The following is a 23,162-nucleotide window of genomic DNA, read 5'->3' on the forward strand; positions in this document are numbered from 1 at the left end:
TAACTGCTGTCTGGTAAGTTTTGGTGTGATTCATAAATGCAGGGGGCCGAGAAATATGGGATGTCCCAAAACGCATTTTCCCCATGCAATTTCCCATAGGGATTTTAGGCACAACTACAGCCCGAACCGCTGAACTGATTGACACCAAATTTGGCAGCCAGCTACATCTTAGCCCAGAAAGATCTTTTTGTGATCTGGTGCAAATACATTCAGAAGTTTTTGGAGTTATTAAAGATGAGTTTGTACGGAGGAGCTAATGGACATTATTAGACACATTGAACTAAATGCAAATGTCATCTGGCTTCAACTCATTAATGTCTCTGATACACTCCCCATTCAAATGTCTTGATTACTGTAAGCTGAACCCAGATGTGCATCATGTATTTTACTCATATCATAAGTAAAATGGCTTTTGGCACTAGATTAGCAGCAGATCGCTTCCACCACATAGCGTTGGCCCATTAACAAATATATACTAAGTGAATCTGCATACAATGTTAACAACTTTGTGAACAGTACAGCAGTGCAATATTGCTCAAGTCTGGACTACAGTACATCGCCTTCAAAAGAGCAATACTTCATTAAGGTTTAGAATCACGAAACGCAACGTCAAATCTCGGACAAATCATCAGTGACTTAGATTCTCCTCTAACACTTTCCACTCCACACTGCATCCCACAATGGTCTTCCTTTAAACCTTTCTCTTGCAGACCTCGCCAGCATCCTCAACTCTCTGAAAGCTACCTCCAATGAAGACGATGTCTTACTGAGTTAACTAATTAATTAAAGACAGAAAATGCTATTGAATACGTAACGGAGAACAAATGTCGTATGTTGAAAGACTAATTGAAAAGGGAAAACATTTTCCCTCTGTTTTTTTAAAGAATGTTTTAGAAGCGAATTATTAAAATAAGTCTTGCTTTTTAATACTGCTTTTTGTTTTAACTGTTTTTTTTTCTATCAACCTAAAATAGATATTTGACTGATGTTGTTTTCCTTAGTGGCTGCTCTTACTTATTTCTTGGCAAAATAATGTATTCTGCTTTGACCAGGAACTGCATTACAGTGTTCAGTTATGCAAGGCTGTTTGTAGAGTGCTTTGTGAAAACAGTCAAAGTCTATCTTCAGCCATGTTATTTTACAGTAGTTTTTAAAAATAAATGGTAAAATCTATATAAGCTTTAAAAAAATTATTGACGAAGGCAAATACATGCAAATGGTAGCATTCCATACCTTTTCCTTTTCAATCCAGAAAGAACGGATCAATAAAGAGAAGAAAGCAAGTATTGAGTATACAGAAAAGAAAACTTGTCAAGCATGAACCCATTAAACATGAAACAAATCATCTACCTTTTTGATCTCTCTATATTAAAAAGAAGTTACAACTTTACCAAACAGATTTTCTTAGACAAAACAAACCAAACACTGAATATGGATGAACGAAATAGCTGAATGAATTGCACAAATAGTTGGGAATAATATTTAGCTGCCCCAACCAGAATATTTTTTCTTGATGAATATTCTTTTATATTTTTACAAATGGAAACTACAGCTTTTCCACACCTGCACTACTTCGATTCTTAAATGGATGATCCATGACCCTGGTGGGCATGCACCCTTGCCCAGAATTTTCCTTGAAGCCTCTGGTAAGTTTTTACTTTGACTTTTAACTCACAGGACAATCATGAATGTAGATTGAGGACCCAATGTGGCACTGATTGCTACCCGGAGCTCAGATATGGTTTGGAACGGTCCATCAAATCCCTCGTTATACCTGCAGCACTGGCCTTTTACCTGTTACCTGCATACGGCGAGTTGCCTACTGGACTATAGTGTCTTAAATTTTCTGCCAGTCCCTTAAATATGGGTTGTTTGCTCGCTAACTAAAGGGATTCAAAATGGACTCCTGGGCTGAAAGAGTCCAGCACAGCACATATGCTCCAGCCTCATACTAATTCATATATGCAGGTTAAACATACATGCTGCATCCTGGTCTCATAGCGATGGATTGAAGGACCCATTTGTACGCGCAGTCCAAACCTGACTCAAGGCCATGACCCTGGATGGATTCTGACATTAATTTCCATACAATGGCAAGTTACTAGGATTCACCCTGGACAGAGTCCTCACCCTCAAGGAACAAATCACCAAAGAAACCAAGACGCCGGATGCCAGCTCTCGCTACTACAGAATGTGAAACCATTCCTCCCAGAAAGTGAGTTCACAATTGCTGTTCAAGCCCTCATACTTTTGTCAGGGGGTGGTGGCAACCAACACCCTGGTCCACAGCCATATTCAACATTAACCCTCCTTAAGAGCAAACTACACACAACAGTACGCTTAAGCAACAGACTGACTAAATATAAACACTTCACTCAACCAACTCCAATGGAACCCCACAGGTTTCCCTTGCCATCCTAAAAATTAGCTGCATTAAGTACAGTTTCATTACTGCCAGTACCCTCGCCTTTCAAGGTGACAAGCTCACCACTTCCTTTGGTTCTTGGTACACCTGCACCAAGACACCATCAGACTGGGGACGAGGAAGTGCAAAAAAGGAAGCAGCTTGAATAAACTTCCTGTATCCATCAGGACCGCCCCCAACCCTACTCCAATTGAGGGAAGAGTTGAAGGCACACCCCTTTAAAGAACAATAAATCATGACGAAGTAACAGTCTACCTACATTCTCAAAATACAGCTTCCCTCCATTCACTCATTCACTGCATCTTTCCTTTGACCCAGTACAGTGTTCTTCTGCCTTTTGGATAGGTTTGTGTAATACAAATAGTACGTACAGACATACATTCATATAAGGAAAAGGAAGCTCATCCTTGATGCCTGCCAAGGAGAAGCTACATAACTGAGTAAGCTCACATTGCCATTTACTTGCAACAGATATATATATATATATATATATATATATATATATATATATATATATATATATATATATATTTAGGTATAGGTGTTTTGACCATACGAAATAGGATTCTCTTCCTGTTACATTTCTACTTTGCAAAGCCATGGCGAAAGCGTGTCAATTTCACTGGTAGTAATTTTGTCCCAATAAAGATGGTTTACTATATTCAATGCAGACCCTCCTATCATTTCTAGCTCTATTACACAAACCCAGATTAAAATTACCAGGGTCACTTTATTTCCTTTTAACACATTAAGAGACCTGTAAAACAAGTCTGAAAAGGCTTTGCTGCTGGGTTAGACTAGGTGGAAATCCACAAGAATACTAGTTTATCCTTGCCCACCAGGATACTGCATGTGGTCTTATCTCCCCATACCCAATGATGTCCCAACCAACTATGGTGTTGCCTCTCAGGCCCTGCTTACTTCCCATCCTGCCATCATCTGGGTGAAGCACAGGTGTTATGCAGCGAGGCTGGGAAAATACTGCAAGTTGCCTTAGGACTCCATCTCTCAGAGACCACCATGCAGAGAAAGCTGTGCTCCAGTCCTTTTAACCAGCTTGAGCCAGGACATCACAGTTAAATACAGTATGGGTGGAAATTAAACATTTAATGTGTGTTGTTTTTCCTTGCAAGCAATCTTCCCTGGGATACTGACTGCAGGTCTGCCTCCCCTTCGCCGCTAACTGTAGTGCTACCTAGCCTTCCCTGCACACCTTCCATTCACCATTAACTGAAAGAAGTGGAGGTGTTGGGGGTGGAGGGGAGGGGGGAGAAACGCTGCTTGCACCATTTCACAATGACAAGCAGCCAGACCAAGCTGTGCTTCGGCCATTGCCTGCAGCTCGAGGCAAGCCTTGATAACAAAATCCAAGATGGACTGTAGAGCATGAGGGTTGAGCTGCAAGCTCACACTGGGTAATCAGAAGGACAGTCAGCGGCCCATCAGAGGAAGCAGAACTGGGTCCGCTGGCCTTTGCAAGCTTCCTATTGTTAGTTTTCAGTTTTAGTGCAACTACTAATTACTGTCTATTTTAACATAGCCATTCAATGTATTTTTGAAGAAAATTTAGATGGCAGGAAAGTTTCGGGCTTAAGGAAAACCAAAACTCTCGGCAAATTGAGAACTGATCGATCTAAACAGAGGAAACAGTGGTTGAGACTAATACTTGGTTTCGTGAAGTGACATCATTATGGGGCTTGGAGAAATTTATAGGTTCGTGAGTGACAGGTGTAGGGGTGGATGGTAGTTTAGTAGCTTAGTGCGATCCCAATTGAATGTAAAAGGACTCATTAAATGTAGTAGTGCGTTTCTGCTGTGCCCCTCAGGCCTAAATAAAAATCTAGGAAGTTAAAAGCGCTAGCCACAATCTGCAATTCGTACATTTTTTAGACTTCAGCCAGGGAACCAGTCTTGAAGCTCAACAATCATACACACTAATGAAAAGACCAGAGTGCCAAGAGTGGAGTCTAGTACGGACCACATTAATAATAAAGATCAGTTGGTTGAATGATTAAAGCAAACGGGACCCTGAGCTGATTTCATATATGTAAAAGATATATTGGTGACATGGATACGATTTTAAGGAATATTTAGAAGTGAAACCCTATTGATCCCTACTTGTATATAAAAATAAATCGCACAAGCAAAAACAGTGAGACCTACCACAAGGAGAACAGTTATGCAGATTTTGAATTATTGAGGGCGTGATAGCTATACCCAAACTGTGAGTTCCAGAGTGGATGTGAACGAATTGGAATGCTTGAGCAATGTAAACCTGATGGTGGGGTAAGCGAGGGAGTCCAATGATCTACCATGTCAACATTCTTCTATTTCTAGCACATGTAACTTAAAATAAGGATTATATTACTTACCCTGTAAGCATATGTTCTTGGCATGTAGTGCTGTAGATTCACATGTTGTACAAACTCCTGGCATCCAGTGTTGGGTCCAGATGTGGGCAAGTTGTTTTTCTTCTAAGAAGTCTTTCGAGTCATGAGGTAGGATGACCTCCTCTTGGTGATAATGCACATGGGCAAAGACTCCATTGTTAGGTTATTTTCTTGCTGGCACGTGAGAATGGAGTGTAGATTAAGTGTAAGTAAAGGGATGTCCATGCATATAAAAAGGCAAAGGAACTGCAAGATCGACAGGTATCAGGGAAGGAGGGTGTGCGAATGTGAATCTACAGCACTACATGCCAAGAACAGATGCTTACAGGGTAAGTCACATAATCCGTTTGAGTCATGTGTGGCTATAGATACACATGCTTTGCGTAGACTGTACAGTAGAGCCCTCCAAAGCGGTGGCTAACCTGTGGGTTCAGCAGTTGTTTGAAAGAGTGCATGTAGCATTGCCTGACCAACATTAGCTTGTTGGCATGCCGGAACATACACATAAGCATGTTTAGTGAAAGTGTGTGGTGTAGACCATGTAGCTGCTTTGCATATATCAGCTATTGCCCAGGAAAGTCATAGAAGCTCCTATCTTGTGAGGAGAGTTTGCTTTAGGGGGTGCAGGTAAAGTCTTTGAGGCTTTAACGTAACATGTTCGAATGTATTTACCTTTCCACCTGGCAATGTCCAATTTGGATCTGGGCGTTCCTTTATTAGGAGGCAAAAAAGCAAGAGTTGTTTTGTTTTGCAAAGGTCTGCCAATGTAATGCAAAAGAGCTCCCAACATTTAACGTATGGAGAGGCCTTTTCGCAACTGAGTCTGGTTGAGTAAAGAACACAGGTAACTTAACTGATTGATTAAGGTGGAAATGAGAGACCACCTTTGATAGGAATTTTGGGTTGGTGCAAAGAACCACCCTATGTCTTTGGAGCTGAAAAAAAGGCTCTTCTAAGGTTAGTGCCTGCAGCTCACTAACATGTCTGAGTGAGGTAATGGCAATTAAAAACACGACCTTCTAAGATAGAAATTGAAGGAAGCATTTATGTAGTGGTTTAAATGGTGGACCCATAAGTCTTGTAAGCACTATGTTAAGATTCCAGGTAGGTGCAGGTGGAACCCAGTCCATAAAGGCCTTGATGACTGGTACCTTTGACAAAGACAGTTGTTGTCTATTTTGCAGTTAGCAACTGCAGCCAAATGTAGGCATATGGATGTGAAAGCAAGACCAGAGAACTGGAGAAGCAGCAGGTAACAAACAATGTTTAGTACTGTATTATTAAATGGATTGATAGTCTTATAATGACAATAACAGACAAATCGCTTCAATTTACCTGCATAGCATGCTCTAGTAGTAGGCTTGTGAGCTTCTTTTAGAATTGTACACTCAGGTGAGAGATTGAGATAACTGAAATCTATGACCTTGGGAGAAAGTTGCTAGGTTGAGGTCCTTGGGATTTGGGTACATGATTTCTCCATGGTTCTGAGTGACATGGTCCAGATTGAGGGGAAGCTTCTCGTGGGGAACGACTGATAGTTCTAGTAGTGTTGTGAACCAGGGCTGTCAGGCCCCTGTGGGAGCAACTAGCATGGGTGTGAGGGATGTTTGTTTGAGCCTCAGAAACAGAAGGAGAGGGAGAGGTGGAAAAGCAAAGGCAAATATCCCTGACCAATTCATCTATAGAGCATTGCCCTTGGATAGTGGGTGTGGGAGCCTGGAGGAGAAGTTTGGACATTTTGCGTTGTCCGAAGATTAAAACAGATCTATTTGGGGACATCCCCACTTGAGGAAGGAAGGGAGGAAGACTTGGGGTGGAGTTCCTACTAGGGACTTGTTGCTGCATTACTTTGAGGAGTTAAGCAAAATTGTGGTCTGTTTCTGGGAGGAGTTCTGCTAACAGATGAATGTTGTGATGTAGAGCTCAACACCAAATGGTCTGAGATAGGCGTGATAACTATAGAGAATGCCTCCACCCCTGATTTTTAGGTTTCGCCTGACCCAGCGCATGCGCTGGTCTGGCGAGACTTTTTGTGAGGGCTCAAAAAAATGCTACCATGGCCAGCCTAGAGCTACAGTGCATGTGCGCGGGCGTGCGCTTAGGAGCAGAGGCTGGCAAACCTCGTCATGCTCATTAAGCGCCCGCGATCACTTTCGCGGTGCCCCTTTGATGTTCTTGTTCAAAGAACATCAAACATCAAAGAACATGTTGTGTTAATGCTTTGCTGCGGCCCCGTTTGACTTACAATGTGCTTTCTCTTTCCACAAACTCGATATTTGTGTTCCTTTATTTTGAGATGCTTTTAGTATTACTGTTTTGTGACTTAAAGAACATTAAGGAAATGTTACTGTGAAACTGGACAACGTTCACAGTGTTTATTTCTGATCGCAGCGGCTGCTTCATGTCCGTTGCACCATTCAGGGAGTCCTTTTGTTGGCGCTTTCACGAGGACATGATGAGGAAGCTGGAAACTTTTGGCACATTCTCTTTAAAAGCACAGCATGTTGGCGACTGGTTAATCAATTAGACCTATGTAGCGCTTTAGATCTCAAAGCGCTATGGTGGGTGCAGCAGTTACAACTCATGAAATATGGGGTGCAACTCACAAGGAGGGGGCAGGTTTGAGTGCACATTAGCTGCAATCAAACTCTTAAGATGATGGGCTGTGTGTATATCCATGATCAGAACTCAGTCTTCGCTAAGTGATCTTGTTTGTTTTGTTGTTGTGTTAATGCTTTGCTGCGCCCGTTTGACTTACAACGTGCTTTCTCTTTCCACAAACTCGATGTTTCTGTTCCTTAATTTTGAGATGCTTTTAGTATTACTGTCACACACACAACCACACGCACACACATACACACAACCCCACACACACAACCCCCCCACACACACAACCCCACACACAACCACACACAACCACACACACAACCACAGCCACACAACTACACACACACACAGCCACACACACACACAACCACACACACACACCCAACCACACACACACAACCACACACACACACCCAACCACACACACACCCACACAACCACACATCCACACACACACACAACCACGCACACACATCCACACAAAACCACACAAACACACAAAACCACACACACACAAAACCACACAAACACACAAAACCACACACACACAAACAACCACACACACACACACACAACCACACACACAACCACACCAAGCATTGGCATAGCCAATAGGTCTCGACTTTGGGACCTTGTAAGTGTTTAGCCACGCAACAGTTGATGTGGTTGCACGAAGGATATTGTGCTGCATAACTAAATACTTAGAAGGTCCCAAAAGCGAGACCTATTGGCTATGCCAATGCTTGTTTAAATAGTACATAGCTGTCATATTGTCTAGCTGGACTAAGGCAACTTTGCCGATCAGGTGAGGTGTGAACGCTTTCAAAGCTAGGTGAACAGCTGGAAGCTCTAAGTAGTTGATGTAGAGACCCCAGTGTTTGGTGTCCCAGAGACCCTGGACCATGAGATTCTGTAAGTGAGCACCCCAGCCTGTCAGTGGTACGTCTGTTGTCAGGATTATGTGTGGAACAGGTTCTAGGAAAGGCCGCCCTTTGAACAGGTTGTGTTCCACCACTGCATAGAGCGAGGAGTGTGGCTGTCTATCAACACTAGATCCTCTAATTGACACTGGGCCTGAGATCACTGTTGTGCTAGACATTCCTGGAGCAGATGCATATGTAGCAATGCATTTGACACTATGGTGATGCATGAGGCCATCATACCCAGAAGGCACATGACAGTTCTGACTGGCAACTGTTGATTGGCTTGGAAACCTGGTATTAGCGTTTGTAAATTTTTAATTCTTGCTATATTGGGATAAGCAAATCCCAGCTGTGTGTTTAGGCTCGCCTCCAGATATAGCCGAATTTGTGGAGGTTGAAGATGAGATTTTTTTTATACGGATTGTGAAGCCTAGTTGATGGAGCAGGTCTATGGTATTTTGAGTGTATTGTTCGCACAGAGGAAAAATCATGGCTTTGATAAGCCAGTCGCGGAAATAGAGAAAGACATTAATGTTTTGTCTGGTAGGCATTTGGTGAATACTCTAGGTGCAATGGTCACCTCGAATGGGAGGACTTTGAATCGGTAATGTTTGCTTGCTATCAAAAATCTCAGGTATTTACAATGTGCTCGCTGTATGGGAATGTGGCAGTAAGCGTTGTTTAAGTCTACGGCTGACAGAAAGTCGCCTTGCCTAAGAAGTGGGATCACGTCTTGGAGAGAAACCATATGGAAAAGCTCTGACAGGATATAATGATTTAAGGGACGTAGATCTAAGATTGTCAGTAAAGATCCATCCTTTTTGGGGAATAGGAAGTACAGGGAGTATACTCCTGACCCTGATGTTGTAGAGGGACAGGTTCTAAAGCGCCTTTGAACAAGAGAGCTTGAAGTTCCTGTTTGAGTAGTGTTTGGTGTTCCAGAGAGAGCCTGTGAGTGCGAAGTGGAATGTTTGGAGGTGTGGTAATGAGCTCCAGACAGTAACCATGTTGGATAATGTCCAACATCCAATGGACTGATGTTATTGATTGCCATGTGGGCAGAAAATCATTCAAACGTTCCCAGACAGGTGTTATATGTTCAGGAGGAAAGAGAAGGAAGTCATTGTTTGGTGGTGGGTGCGGCACCACGTAGGGAAGCACCTTTGCCTCTATCCTTGGCATTGTTACCCCAATAGAAGCCTCTATAGTAACCTCAGGGAGAGGAGAGGTGACCCTGGCCATGTTGGTATGAGGCAGAGGCATCTGAGAAGGTGGTTTTTTAACCCACCAGATAGGTGAAGTGGCATAAGGAGCCACGAGGACTGAGTGTCTTTTTAACTGAAACCATAGTCTTGGCAGTCTCTGTATCCTTTTTCATTTTTTCCAGGGCCAGGTCAACTTGTGGACTAAAAAGATGTTCTCTGTTGAAATGGATATTTAGTAGACTTTGTTGGACTTCTAGCTTAAACCCAGATATGCAGAGGCAGCCATGGTGCTGCAGCAAGATACTGGTATTAATCCCCTTAGCAGTGGAAGCTGCTGAATGTAAAGCACAGCGGATAGATGTGATGGAGAGGAGCTTTCCTACGGATACAAGCTCTTGACCCCTTTTCTTGTCTTCCTCTGGAAGTAACTGGAGAAGATCCTCCATTTCATCCAGTGGATGCTGTCATACCTTGCAAGCAAACCCACTAAATTGGCAATACTTTCCTTGTCAGGAGGTGGTACATCACTGGCAGCTTGGCAATTAGCATTGGTAACAACAAGTGAGTCAGGAGGAATCTGTCCCTGGACATAAATGGGGTTGGATGGAGAGGCTTTATATTGTTTATCCACCCTGGGAGGGATGATTCGGGCTCTAGCAAGGCCTTTAAAGATGTCATCTGTATGACGCAACATATCCTTCAGTATAGGGAGGTATTAAGTGGACCTATGTGTTGGAGAGAGTATTTCAAAAAGGAGGTCCACTTCCAGAGGTTCCTTGGGTAGCTCGACCTCATTAAAAGTAGTGGCCTTATCAAGGAGCTCCTTCACCTTGAAACTCCAGACTTTCTGGCTTCTTTCCTTCAGTATATTTGCTTAGAGTTCCCCACAAAGGCAATACATAAAAGCTGAACCAAAATATTATCTGTTCACGTAGAGCACCATCACCATTGCAAATCATGTTTGTCACATACATGGAATTAAAGTCACCACACACATTCAAAGTCGCCTTGGAAAACTTGCTAGGGGTTATTCTTCACTTGGAAAAGACCGCTGCTGTAAACAAGCAGCACTCTATTATAGAAACATCATTGTGAGTAACGATTATGTCATTAGGATGCACCATGGACATTTGGAAATCTTGCTTGTAACACTACTTGGCAAGATGAACTGGATTTGACCTTTATGTAAAATAAAGAGGTAAACACATTTTTAAAGAGAAAAACGCATAGTTATGACTTACCAAAGATTAAAGCAAGCCCATGTGAAGTTCCTACAGCGATCAGATTTGACACAGCCTTTGTAAGAATGAAGAAAAGGCATATATAAAGCAATATTTAAGTTACAAGTGACAGATAAATAGCTCTGTAAGCACATACACATACAGACACTGATGCAGATACAAACAACAAACGTACATCAATCCACGGATGTAATCAAATCATGTACAGGCACCCAGGCCCAAGTAGACAACAAACACACACAACGGTGCCCATGCAAAGATTCCATTCTCACAATCTGAGCAGTATATATGATAATTTCTGACATCAGGCTGTATTAGTAGCAATACTCACCATTAGGCAGTATTGATAGGGCCCCCAATAGGCAATTTAGATAATTATTACATGAAATACCATGCGCATGCCCTTCCTCTCCCATTAGGCGATAAAGATAGCAACAGTATTTTTTTTTTTTTAAATTGGGAGGGGATTTAACTCACATAAAAATACAGCGAATACAGCATTTACTGTTAATCACACAATTAATACACCAACACAAATGATTCAGTACAAACTTACCAGCATCAAAATAAGATAAATAAACATTAAATACAATATAAGCCAGAAGAAATACAATCGTTTGTTATCGAGAGCTCATAGCATTAGCTAAAACTCAATATTTGTCAGACAAAATAAAAGCCGCTGAAAACTCTACATCTGAGTTGTTTAAAACAGTCAACTTTCTCTCCAACGTGTATCAGGGCATTACTAGTGGCCTGAATCAAGCTTTTTGTAACAAACTGGCTGACTTTTTTCAAAGTAAAATAAACAGTGTGTATAGCGAATTTGTGGCAAATAAGATTTCCAGCTATTCAGAATCTGTAGCTGACCCATAACATCAGAAATTCAGACAATTTATCTCAGCCTACATCAGATAACCTGATATTGCAAGGTGGTTTGTGTAACTTTTCCCCTCTCACCGGGGATAAAGTTATTAATTTGATTGTAAGTACCAAATCTGGCTTACCGTCGGACCCTTGTCTACCTTCTGCCCATCTGGTCCCCGAGTTGATCTGAATAAATTACTGAATTGCATACTAGAGGCAGGTCACTATTCGATGGCCTGGAAGGTGGCCTCTAACCTCCCCATCTTAAAAAGACCTACATTAGCAAAGGTAGACAAATAGGCTTAGCCCTGGGCTCAGTCTTGCAAAACATACTGTCCCATTGGGGCTCATTGGCATGTGCTAGGCATGAAACACATATCCTTTTCACTGCATGGAAATGGACCCACCTTCTCAGATCTATGGTGCACATCCCTTTCATTACTGAGCTATGTGAGCTCACCTGCCTTAGGTACCTACATCTTCTACAGCTTACGGAGCCCCCTACTGATACAGCCTAGAGGCACGTTCATGAGCCAGAGCCGCTAGGGCGCGCACATGTCCCTTCCTTTGCCTAAACAAGGTTTCCCAAGGGGGAAGGGGTTGGGAAGGGCTGGAGAGGGGGAGTGAGGAGGGAGGGTTGGGATTCAGGTTTCAATGCTATTACAAAAATGCTTCTATCCATATGACTTTGTCAACATATGCCACTATTTGATATAGTCAAAAAAAAAGATTTAAACCTAAACCTGAAAAAAAGGTACAATTGGTCAGACAGTTACTAAGAACTATTGTCCCATCTCCTGGTTGCCTTTCCCTGACAAAATCTTGGAAAAGGCATTGAACACAATCTTACAGCTTTTTAGGACTCCAATACGATATTACATCCCTCGCAACACGGTTTTAGACATACACATTGTACAGAATCTGCCCTTGTAACTGCTACAGAGGAGATCCGGAGGTTGGTGAAGGAGAATGGGGTTGCCACGCTGATTCTTCTGAACCTCTCAACCACGCTTGATACGGTCAACAATGGGGTGCTTGTCAACCAGCTTGAGAAGATCAGGGTTAGAGGTGTGGCGCTCTCACTTCTCAGTTCCTTCCTGGCTAATAGAATTCCAACAGTCGAGATGCGCAGCTTTAAATCCAATTCTTTCTCGGTTCCTTGCGCGGTACCACAGGGTGTCTTCTTGTGCCCCACGCTTTTTAATATTTATATCACCCCTTTGGTGGAACCCATTCAATCATTCGGCCGCTCAGCTATTTATTACGCCAATGATACATAAATTATTGTATCCATTTCCGCAGAGGACGGCACAGTTGCCTATAATGGTAATCAAAGCTCAACTCAGACTGCTGTTTGGATGCAGGCAAATTTTCTAAAACTCAACACGGAGAAAAGAGAGATGATCTTGTTTGGAAAGAACATAGCATCTTGGAATAACTCTTGATGGCCTGAGGACTTTGCCCCACTACCGGTACCTGCCAAAAGGTAAAAAAACCTAGGTATTATCTTTGATAAACAGCTGAATTTCTCAAGCAGATTATCCATTTAACTTCTTCCTCCTTTTACACAATCAAGCTGCTTAAAAAGGTTTTTCCTTTTATTCCTGTTGTCCTGCAAAAGATGGTTGTGGTTGCCCTTATCCTTTTGAGGCTCGACTGTTGTTTGCTCTCTATTTAGGGAAACATATAGGCACCCAATCCAATTTGCAATTGTTGCAAAGTGCAGCGACACGTCTTCTAGAGTTAGAAAAATTCCGCTCAGTTTCCAAGAAAATTCAGGAATTGCACTGGCTGCCAGTCAGCGAAAGGCAATGGCACTGGCCCCCTTTATCTCCAGGAACTTTTTATTTGGTACCCTCCACTCTCTTTCTATTTAGTGTCGATTTTCAGAATAAAAAAGTCTAGGTGGTGTGGGTAGAAGCTTCTCTTATCTTGCCAGCAAATTGTGGAACGCTCTTTGTATTTAAGATCCCAACCAAGCCTCATCTTTTTTAGAAAATCTTTAAAAACTGTACACTGTAGTGCCTTGTCCCATGCCCCATGCCCCAAGCAGGACATCAGTAAGGGCTTCATTAAAGGGAAGTGAATACTCTGGGGGAGATACCCTTGGTTAAAGCACCTATGTCAAGACATTTGTCTTGACTACCACACTAGGCAGCATAAGGTCCAGGAACTCAGCTGCTCGATGCACCACCACTTCAATGTAGGCCCCTTCCTTACTAGCCACTGTAGGAGGATAGAGGAGGCCAGTGGTTGGTGAGGTATCGAGACAACTGATATCAGACAATTCCTCATAAGAGTTATCCTCGGTCATGGTCTCTTCTAGAGGGTCGGGATAACTATAGGCATCCTCAGCTCCTTTCCATTCATAATCATCATAGTGCTTTTCTTGGAAACGAGGCTCTGTCTCCGACTATGGCTTGTCTGGGTCTGATCATACAACACCAGTCTGGCTCCGTAACAGAGTCGGGAATTATGATGGTATTGATGCTGACGGGAACGGCACCAATGGAACGAACCCTGGTGGAGGCTGTGGAGTTGTGACTGGGTTGGCGTGAATCCAGGACAGATCCTTAGGGTTCAACTGGAGCGGAGGGCTAATCCGGCAGTGGAAGTCCAATCGGGGCCACTCTTGTACCGGTGGGGCCCGTAGGCGCTTCAGAGGGGTCCAACCACCCTAAAAAGACGTGCATAGCTTCATAAAACCCCTATGGTTGGTATGGGGTTGCTCTGGCTAAGGGAGGAGCACAGTGGACCCAGGTTCTAATGGGACAACGTGTGAGCGAGGCCTTGATTTGTGGCATCATTCCTCTGCTTCGTCCGATGACTTGGACTGGTGCGGAGAAGTCGAAGAACGCTTCAACTTCTTTGACTTCTTTTTGTAGGACTTACCCAATGAAGTCTGGGACCGCGGCGATGACAAGTGCAAGCGACTCAAAGTAGTTCGGGGACCTCCTCGCGGCCGTGAACTGGAGTGTTGCTGAGTGTGTCAAGCAGCCAAGAGCTTCATAGCTCGCTCGCAAATTGTCTTCGTATGCATAGTTTTGCAATTTGAGCAGGCCTTGTGTCTTGGACTGGCTCAAAGTACCTAAGGCAGATCAAGTGGCGGTCTGTCACAGACATTTGCCTGTAACAGGCACCACAAGGCTTAAAACCAGTAGGTTTTTTAGGGGACATAGTCAAAAAAGATGTAAAAAGGTACACCGGAAGAAACGGTCAACAAAAGTAAAAAACATGGGGGGCGTGGCCTGCTGAGCAGCGAGATGGCCGCTCTCTGAGTGAGCTCCGCCGGCCGGAACACGATCCTAACATTATCCTGCACATCGGGGTGAGACTGAGCCGCCCAGAACGGTAGAAATAGTGGAGGAGGCTGTGAGACATCGGCGGAGGTACGCTATTCCCACCCTCTCTCGGCCTGAACGGAGTCGTGGCCCGCGGAACCTGTGGGCGGTGCTGGCGGCGATGCCTGCTGGAGCGAGATCGAGGAGAGCTGCCACTCGAGCCCGCGGCTGATTCTAAAGGCGAGGCCTGTGCAGGGTAGGAGACGAGTGGCTGGTGCCCCCCGCCTAGACTGCGCCCGATGAAGGCTGCCCCCCGCGTGTGTTGGGGTACGGTGGCGGATACTGCGCTGGGCGCCGGGCGGGCTGTGTAAGGAGACTGAGGTAGGCGGAGGATCGGATCGCAGCGCGCTGATCGCCATTACTGGCGGCGACAGAACAGTTGGCGGCCCTGATAAATACCAATTGTGGTGCATTTACATCGTGGTATAGGGTGCTGGGGTGCCCGAGAGCTGCCGGCGCCGGCCCCGCTAAGCGTACCAGGTTGGCGAATTTTGGAGTGAGTGGCCGCCATTTTGAGGATGATCGATGCAGCGGATATGTGGTGGTGAGGGAACCTGGGAGCGGCGTGCACACCTGGCGGGAGACTGAAACGCCGATTCACGATTGCAGAGAGCGCTGTGTGTGAGACGACTAATGCCCTTGTAGCGGGGGTGCGTGCCAGCCTGAGGGCGTTACCAGGCGTCCTTGTGTCTCGTCGTTGCTGCGACACTGCTCACTTCGGCTGGGAGCCGCGCTTGGCATGATCCTTGGAAACGCCGACGGAGCGACTGGGGGCTGATGCGAAGGTGCTGATGTGCCGGTGGAAGTAAGTGGGCTGGATAGTTGGAGGTGGCGAGCACGTAAACAAGCACCGATGTAGCCCTGCCTGCTGGTTGGCGACTGCAGGAGGGTGTTGTGTGGTTGCCCCCACCCCTGCGTTACATGAGGTTCGGCGAAAATCTGTTGGGGACTCAGCTACAGCCTAACTCCAGCGTGTGGGGATGATCTGAGGTCACCTGCAAGGAGGGCGGGTGCCAGGTGTAGGGGCACACGAAGACGACCTGCTGCCGTGTGTGCTGCGGGGTGAACGCAGCCTACGCCTCACGCCTCCACAGTTGGGAATAGTCGATGTGCGCGCTCGTTGTGGTTTGGAGGTGACCTGCCGTAGCGCATCTGACAGGGAAGCGGTTGGGGGACCGTGTTGTTGGTTCACAGCAGGCTACGGAGGCGCTATCTTGACAATGGGCAAACTGGACTCTAAGCAGCCGAAGCTGAACTTCGACCATAAGCGCTCAACGAGGCAGGTGGAATCGGAGCCGGAGTCCCAAACGGTGGAAAAACGCGACCAGGCCGCCGAGGACCATGGTGAGGATCTACGCACACTTATGCTTGAGATGCGCTATAGCCTACGGAATATTGACACTAAACTGGACAATCTCACCAGTCAATTAGACTGTGAAAACGCAGGTGGCGGCACATGAGACGCGTTTGGATACGCTTGAAACTCGTCAATCGGAGTTTCATGAATTCCAGGTTGAAACGAAAGACCAGCTCCTGCATATGGACAAATTGTTAGGCATAATCCGTGCTAAGAACGAGGATTTAGAAGCAAGGTCCCGGCGCAATAATCTACGCGTCACGGGCATTCCGGAGACCACTGCCATATCTAAAATGGAAACTTACATAACTGAACTCTTACACGAACTGTTTGACCCTAGCCTGTCCGCGGTGTTTGTGGTGGAGAGGGCGCATAGGTCGCTGGGTCAGAGGCCCCCTGTTGGAGCGCCGCCCCGGCCTATCATTGCGAGACTCTTGAACTACCAGGATCGAGATCTAATCCTGAAACTGGCCAGAGAAAGAGGAAACATCAACGCATTAAGGCAATAATATCTCCTTTTACCCTGACTTCACCCCGGCTGTCCAGGCTGCCCGCCGGGAATTTCTTCCAGCTAAGCGGGCTCTTCTGCAGGCACAGATTCCGTACTCGCTCCTCTACCCTGCTAAGCTAAAGGTGTCATATGAGGGGTCCGCCCACATATTTACGGACGCTAAAGCGGCGATGAAGTTCGCCAAACGCGTGGGAAGTAAATCCACAAAACGGCCCCGTGGTGCGGCGGAGGCGGTGGACGGCAGGCTGAGTGATAATGATTAATCATGGGTCTCGTATGGTACATCTATAGGGAAACGACTCCTGCTTGACTGGGGGCTCCAATCGGCTCGTGTGGGATGTGAAAATGTGTGACCCTGTGCTTCAATCATTGCTATCTAATATCATATATAGCTCCCAATCATTAGGTCTTGGGCGGCTCGTATCCCCTGCAGATCTTCTGGCCACCCTGTTCCATACAGGGTAGAAGCCGGCATAGCTACACCCCCTCGGGAATGTTCCCTCGTTTACTTAATGTCTATTTGGGGATAGTATGGGGGATGGATATTCTACGACCCGGTTGGGGGGTTGGAGTGGGTGGGGGTTGGATGGTTGGGTTTAGTTTTTTGTTCAATGCCAGGATTTTCATTGTATGCTATCTGTATGGTGTCCTCTGCGTACGAAATGGTCGTTGTCAAAATGCTTTGCTGTATTTTAAAACGGTTAGTGGGAAATGCCCAGGGTAGATAATACATTGAACTGTCTTACCTGGAATGTTCGGGGGCTAAATGATCATAGGAAGGCGAGGCTGGTACATACATATCTGGTGCGTCATTGTGTGGATGTCTGCCTATTGCAGGAAACGCACTTGAACATCGCCCCGGCCCAAAGACTGCGACACACTAGATGGGGGCACGTTTACTCAGCTATTTATTCCAACTATGCCCAGCGGGGTTGCGATACTAATCCGACGTGGGCTGGACTGGAGGGAGGGCTCGGTTCAATGTGACCCGGAAGGCAAATATGTTTTGGTTCAGGGCCTGGTGTGTGGCGTCGCGGTGGTATTTGTGGCTGTATATGGTCCCAACGCTGACTCCCCCACATTTTTCCATAAGCTTTGGGGGCAGGTGAAAGCTACAGGCTGCAATACAATTATATGGGGGAGTGATTTCAATGCGGTACTGGATGACAAAGCAGACAGAAAGGGGGTGGCCCGAACACTAAACCCGTTGGCAAGCTCCGCGTTGAGGGAAATACTGTCAGACAGCGCACTTGTTGATGTGTGGCGTGGCAGACATGAGACTGTGAGGGAGGGCACCTGTATATCGGCTCACTGCAGCGCTTGGTCCCGCCTGGATTACTGGCTGGTGTTGCGGGACATCGCCCTGTGGACTGTGCAGGTAGAGCATATGCCCCGTTCCCTGTCAGACCATGCCCCTTGCATGTTGAAATTGCTAATCCCTGGTGGCCCGTTCCCTGCATTCTCGTGGCGGCTCCCGCCTCACGCCTTGCTTGACGATGCCTTTAAGGAGGAGATAAGGACGGATATCACTGACTATTTCGAGCGCAATGCGGGATCGGTCGTTACTGAGGCATCTCTGTGGGAAGCTTTTAAGGTCATAATTAGGGGCCAGTGTATTGCCCGGCAGGCGGGGGTGCTGAAGGAGATACGGGGCACCCTGGCAACACTGGAAACCGATATAAAAAAGCTCGAACGAACCTTCTTTGATACTGGTGGGTCGGAGGTGGCGGGACTGCTGAAAACCAAGTTATTGGCATATGAAGAGGAGGCGATGCGGGAGGTTAAATTTCTAGGGAAATACGCGGAGGCGAGGCGATATGGCAAGGGTGGGAGACCGGGGAAGGCCTTGGCCAGTATGTTGAAACTGCCGCGTCCCGCGACATACATTCAGGAGCTGCGCACGATGGCTGGCGGCTGCTTCATGACAGAGGGGAAATTGTAGGGGCATTCTCTGAGTTTTACTCCAAATTATATACCAGCACCCAGGATACGTGTCCGGAGGGGCTTGAATCCTTTCTGGATTCAATTGCACTGGTGTGGTTTAATAATAATCACAGAGAATATATGGACCTTCCGATAGACGCTGGAGATGTGGCGCAGGTCATTAATAGTCTACCACCTAACAAGGCATCGGGGCCTGATGGTCTGACCACGGCGTTCTATAAGGAATACGTGGATGTGCTGTCGCCCAGGTTACTGGCAGTATATGAAAAAGCCTTAGAAAAGGGGGTGTTGCCTGAGACCATGCGTGAGGCATTGATCATCACGCTTCTGAAGCCGGATAAACCGGCTGATGATCTGAACTCCTATCGGCCCCTATTTCTGATTAATGTAGATGTGAAGATCCTGGCTAAATTGCTCGCGAACCGGGTGCAGCCCATGCTGCCAATGATCGCACTCCCCGACCAATCAGGATTCATACCGGGAAGAGCAACCTCCCATAACCTGCGCTGCCGTGGTGTTTTTGGATGCCACTAAGGCCTTCGATACACTTGAATGGCCCTATCTGTTCAATATACTGGGCAGGATGGGTTTCAGTACACTGCTCCTTAGGAAAATCCGCTTGCTCTACACTTTACCCAAAGCCAGGGTGCGGGTGAATGGCCTGGTGTCTGAGCCGTTCTCCATCTTGAGGGGCACTAGGCAAGGGTGTCCTCTTTCCCCGCTGCTGTTCGCTATAGCTATGGAACCGCTAGCAGCCAGAATTAGACAACATCATACAGCAAGGGGTATAGGCTTCAGTTCTAGAAATCTTCTAATATCGCTATACGCAGAGGATGTGACCCTTTATCTCATCGATCCTGCAGACAATTTGGATCCTATACTGCGGGAATTTGTCCGCTTTGAAGGCCTCGCGGGCATTTCCGTCAATTGGTCTAAGTCGGTAATCTTCCCCCTGATGGATAATACCGCAGAGGTGTCTTCCGAATACCCCTTGCGTAGGGAGGCGGATGAGGTCAAGTACTTGGGGATTTGGATCAGTCGGAGCCTTCAGGAGATCTGGAATCTTAACTATGGCAGAGCGATGATGTGGCTAGGTGAGAAAGTGAAGCTATGGGCTTCCCTGCCCCTGTCTCTTACGGGGCGGATTGCGTTGACTAAAATGATTATACTACCCAAATTCCTATATCTATTTGTAAATATACCTATACCGCTTACATCGCATTTCTTTGCCACTCTGAGATCCCACCTGGTGAGGCTGGTATGGGCAGGCGGACAGGCTAGGGTAGCTTGGGACATACTATCGCTACCATTGCGTCAAGGCGGCCTGGGAGCCCCAGATATGAAGTTATATACCCTCTGTGCTCAGGCTCAATTTTTACATTTTTGGACCCACCCAACTCCCTTTCAGCCTCACGTGGCAGTGGAGCGAGACGCTGTTGCGCCCCTTCCACTGAGCGTGGCGATATGTGCCGCGGCGAGACGCCCTAGAGATGATGTAGACACAGCTGGGACGCTACAATGGACATGGGAGGAGTTGCGTAAAAGAGCAAAGGTTCCACTGCTGTATGCCCCCTCGCTCCCTCTGTTGCATAACCCGATGCTGCCATGTGTTGCTGATGGAGTGGCTGGAAACCTAGTTGAGAAACTGCATCTTCGCACCTTGGCAGACCTCTTCTCCAATGGCAAGTTCATGTCCCCCCGGCGCCTGAGGAGGGCAGCACTGTGCCCTTTTCCGAACTATATTTGTATCATAAATTGCGAGCGGCATGCCAAGCACTCTCTGGAGGCTTCCCTGAAGCACCGCCAATCTTTACGGCTTTGGAGGCGGTGGTGAGCTCCTCGTCCCCCCGTAAGCTAGTAATCCGTATAGATCGACAAATGCAAAACACGGCACCGGTGGTAACGCCTAAATCCATACTGTACTGGAACGAGGAGCTCCAACCCATGATATCTGAAGAACAGTGGGAATTCTGCTGTGGGCAGCTTACTGAGCTTTCGCCCAACTACAAGTTACGACTAATACATTTTAAATACTTGCATAGGTTTTATAGAACCCCTATCAGCCTGAAAAGAATGGGGCTTCGAGAGACAGATGTGTGTTGGAGATGTGGGTCTACCTCAGCTTCTTTTCTACACATAGCATGGTCCTGCCCTAAATTGGAAAGCTATTGGCCTCCGGTTTTTAATCTGGTAAACCAGATTGTGGGTCGCTCGGACGTCCCATCCCCTCTGCTTGGGATACTGGGGTATGTCAGAGGCACTCCGCCAAAATCGCGCAAGCTACATGCGCTGCTCCTATTGTTTGCTAAACGACAAGTGGCGATCCATTGGGGTAGACGGAGGGTGCCCACAGTGAAAAGCTGGCTGGCTGATGTAACGTATGGGTACACGTAACTGAACACGTTCTGGGAGTTGCTGCCGTCTGCATCCCGGCCTCGCGATATCTGGGATCCATTTGTGAGTTGGGCTTGGGAACGTCAGATTATGGAATCAGAAGGTGATATCTTGAATGAATGATCCCTATGTGGTGGGATGGGATAAGGGGACGTCGCATATGACGGGGTGGCACATTCTTTAATCACGCTACCGGGGCAGTGCCTGTACCACTGTAACAGCTTTGAATATTGCCTCTGTATTCATATATAATTGTTCTGTTTAGGCACCGATGCCGCGTGTGGTTGCCCCCGGATCTCCTGAATCCCATCTAATCGCTTGCATTGCCTACTTTGAAATGGACATGATGACTATTGTAATCTGTTCTTTTATGTATGACACCTAGAAGCATACTGTGTGTGGCTGCTCTATAATGCTGACTGGCAGGTTCTGTTGGTTATATTTTTTGTTGTCAACATTGCAAAAAACTGTTGAATAAAAAAAAATCAAAAAAAAGTAGAAAACATGGGGAGTTCGTTCCGGACTGATGCTGATGGCATGGAAAAGAAGGAACTGAAGTCAGTGCACTGGGGTGGTACCTAAATATGCAACGCACATGTAAGTTCTGGCCCAGACGCCGACACCATGTGGAGCTGAACTACATCATCTACCGGTTGCGCAAGGGGACTGCTCAGAAGAAAAAAATCTGGATCCAGTTTGATGCCTGGTGAATGTTTTTAAGTTAGGAATCTTTGGCTAGAATTTAAGGTAAAGAATCTGCGGCTAGAATTCTCTGTCAGAACTAAAATCATTCGGTAATTGGTGCCACTATTTCTAAATCTCTAAGGTGCCTGGTAGATGCTGTTCTTTATATGTTTCAGGAAATCGCCATAGGAAAGCAGAAGCATTGTCGAGAAACAGCACTGTTATAGAAGGAAGCAAACATTTGCTTATCCTTTCAGTAATTCAAAAGAAAACTTCAACATCAGAGACCTTTTTAGATGACTGGTAGATGACAATTAAAGGGAATGATAAGGAACAATGGATGCAAGAACAAGCTTCCAAGAGAAAGCTATAATGTACACTACTTCTTCACCAAGGAAAGTTTTATGGGTCGATCTACTAAGGCTTTATGTGGTCAAAAAAAAACAGATTCACAAAATTGGAACGTGTGAGACCACATAAGAGCCTTTTTTAAGTATCAAACCCAAGCTGCAACTCGGCAATATATTCCAGATTTGGTATTTTTAAGGGGTGTGTTTAGGGCGTCCCTTCCAATTAGTGAATTGGAATGGAATCTATTAATGTGCTGCAACAGAAATCTGGTTGCATAACATTAATACTTTACCATCTACTGAAAGGTATTGGTAAATCATCTGCAAACAGGAAGGGGTCGCCTGGGGACCCCTTTCCCTTTGTGAATGTTGATATAAACAATTTTATATTTTTAAGAACTTTATTTTTAAGTTTTTCCCTGTTACAAGATTAGTCGGTGTCACATATTGTGCCGAAATAGCATACACAACATGAGATTGACAAAATAATTCAGGTCGGAAACAGAACAACCATACGGAAACAGTTAAGCTAGGTTGTCATGATCAGAGGGAATGTCGGAGGTAGCTGACATTATTTGAAGATTCACCTTGTGGATCAGTTCCGAGGCATAAGTGGGCTTGGTCGCCATCTATCTATACTGTTTAATGAAAGATTTGATGGGCAGCCAGCTGGTGATATCAAATGTGCCCATTATGTCGCGCACCAGAGCCGTCAGTCTCTCGAGGGCATAAATAGACCCCACTTTTTCCCACCGTACATGTGTGGGAGGGTGGCAGATTTGTTTCCAAACCTGGGCGAAAGCCAAGTATGCGGCTACCAGTAAATGAGTGAAAGGTTTGCCAATTGGCATGGGCATAGGGTATATGCTATATTTGCCTGGGTCACGCAGGCGTGGTAGTAACAGGCTCCAGAAGTGTTTGATGCC

The 23,162-nt window shown here is 45.9% G+C and overlaps 1 protein-coding gene across 1 annotated transcript in view; it reads right to left on the minus strand.

Moving 5' to 3' along the window:
* VPS8 (VPS8 subunit of CORVET complex) overlaps positions 1-23,162 on the minus strand; it is a 1,789,524-nt gene that overhangs the window by 1,555,500 nt on the left and 210,862 nt on the right. Inside the window, exon 6 of the mRNA XM_085648738.1 lies at positions 10,792-10,846. Coding sequence (XP_085504864.1) covers positions 10,792-10,846 — 55 coding nt within the window. The remainder of the gene's footprint in view (positions 1-10,791; positions 10,847-23,162) is intronic.

The sequence above is a fragment of the Triturus cristatus genome, chromosome 3_2 (genome assembly GCF_964204655.1).
Source record: "Triturus cristatus chromosome 3_2, aTriCri1.1, whole genome shotgun sequence".
In the NCBI taxonomy this organism is placed as follows: domain Eukaryota; kingdom Metazoa; phylum Chordata; class Amphibia; order Caudata; family Salamandridae; genus Triturus; species Triturus cristatus.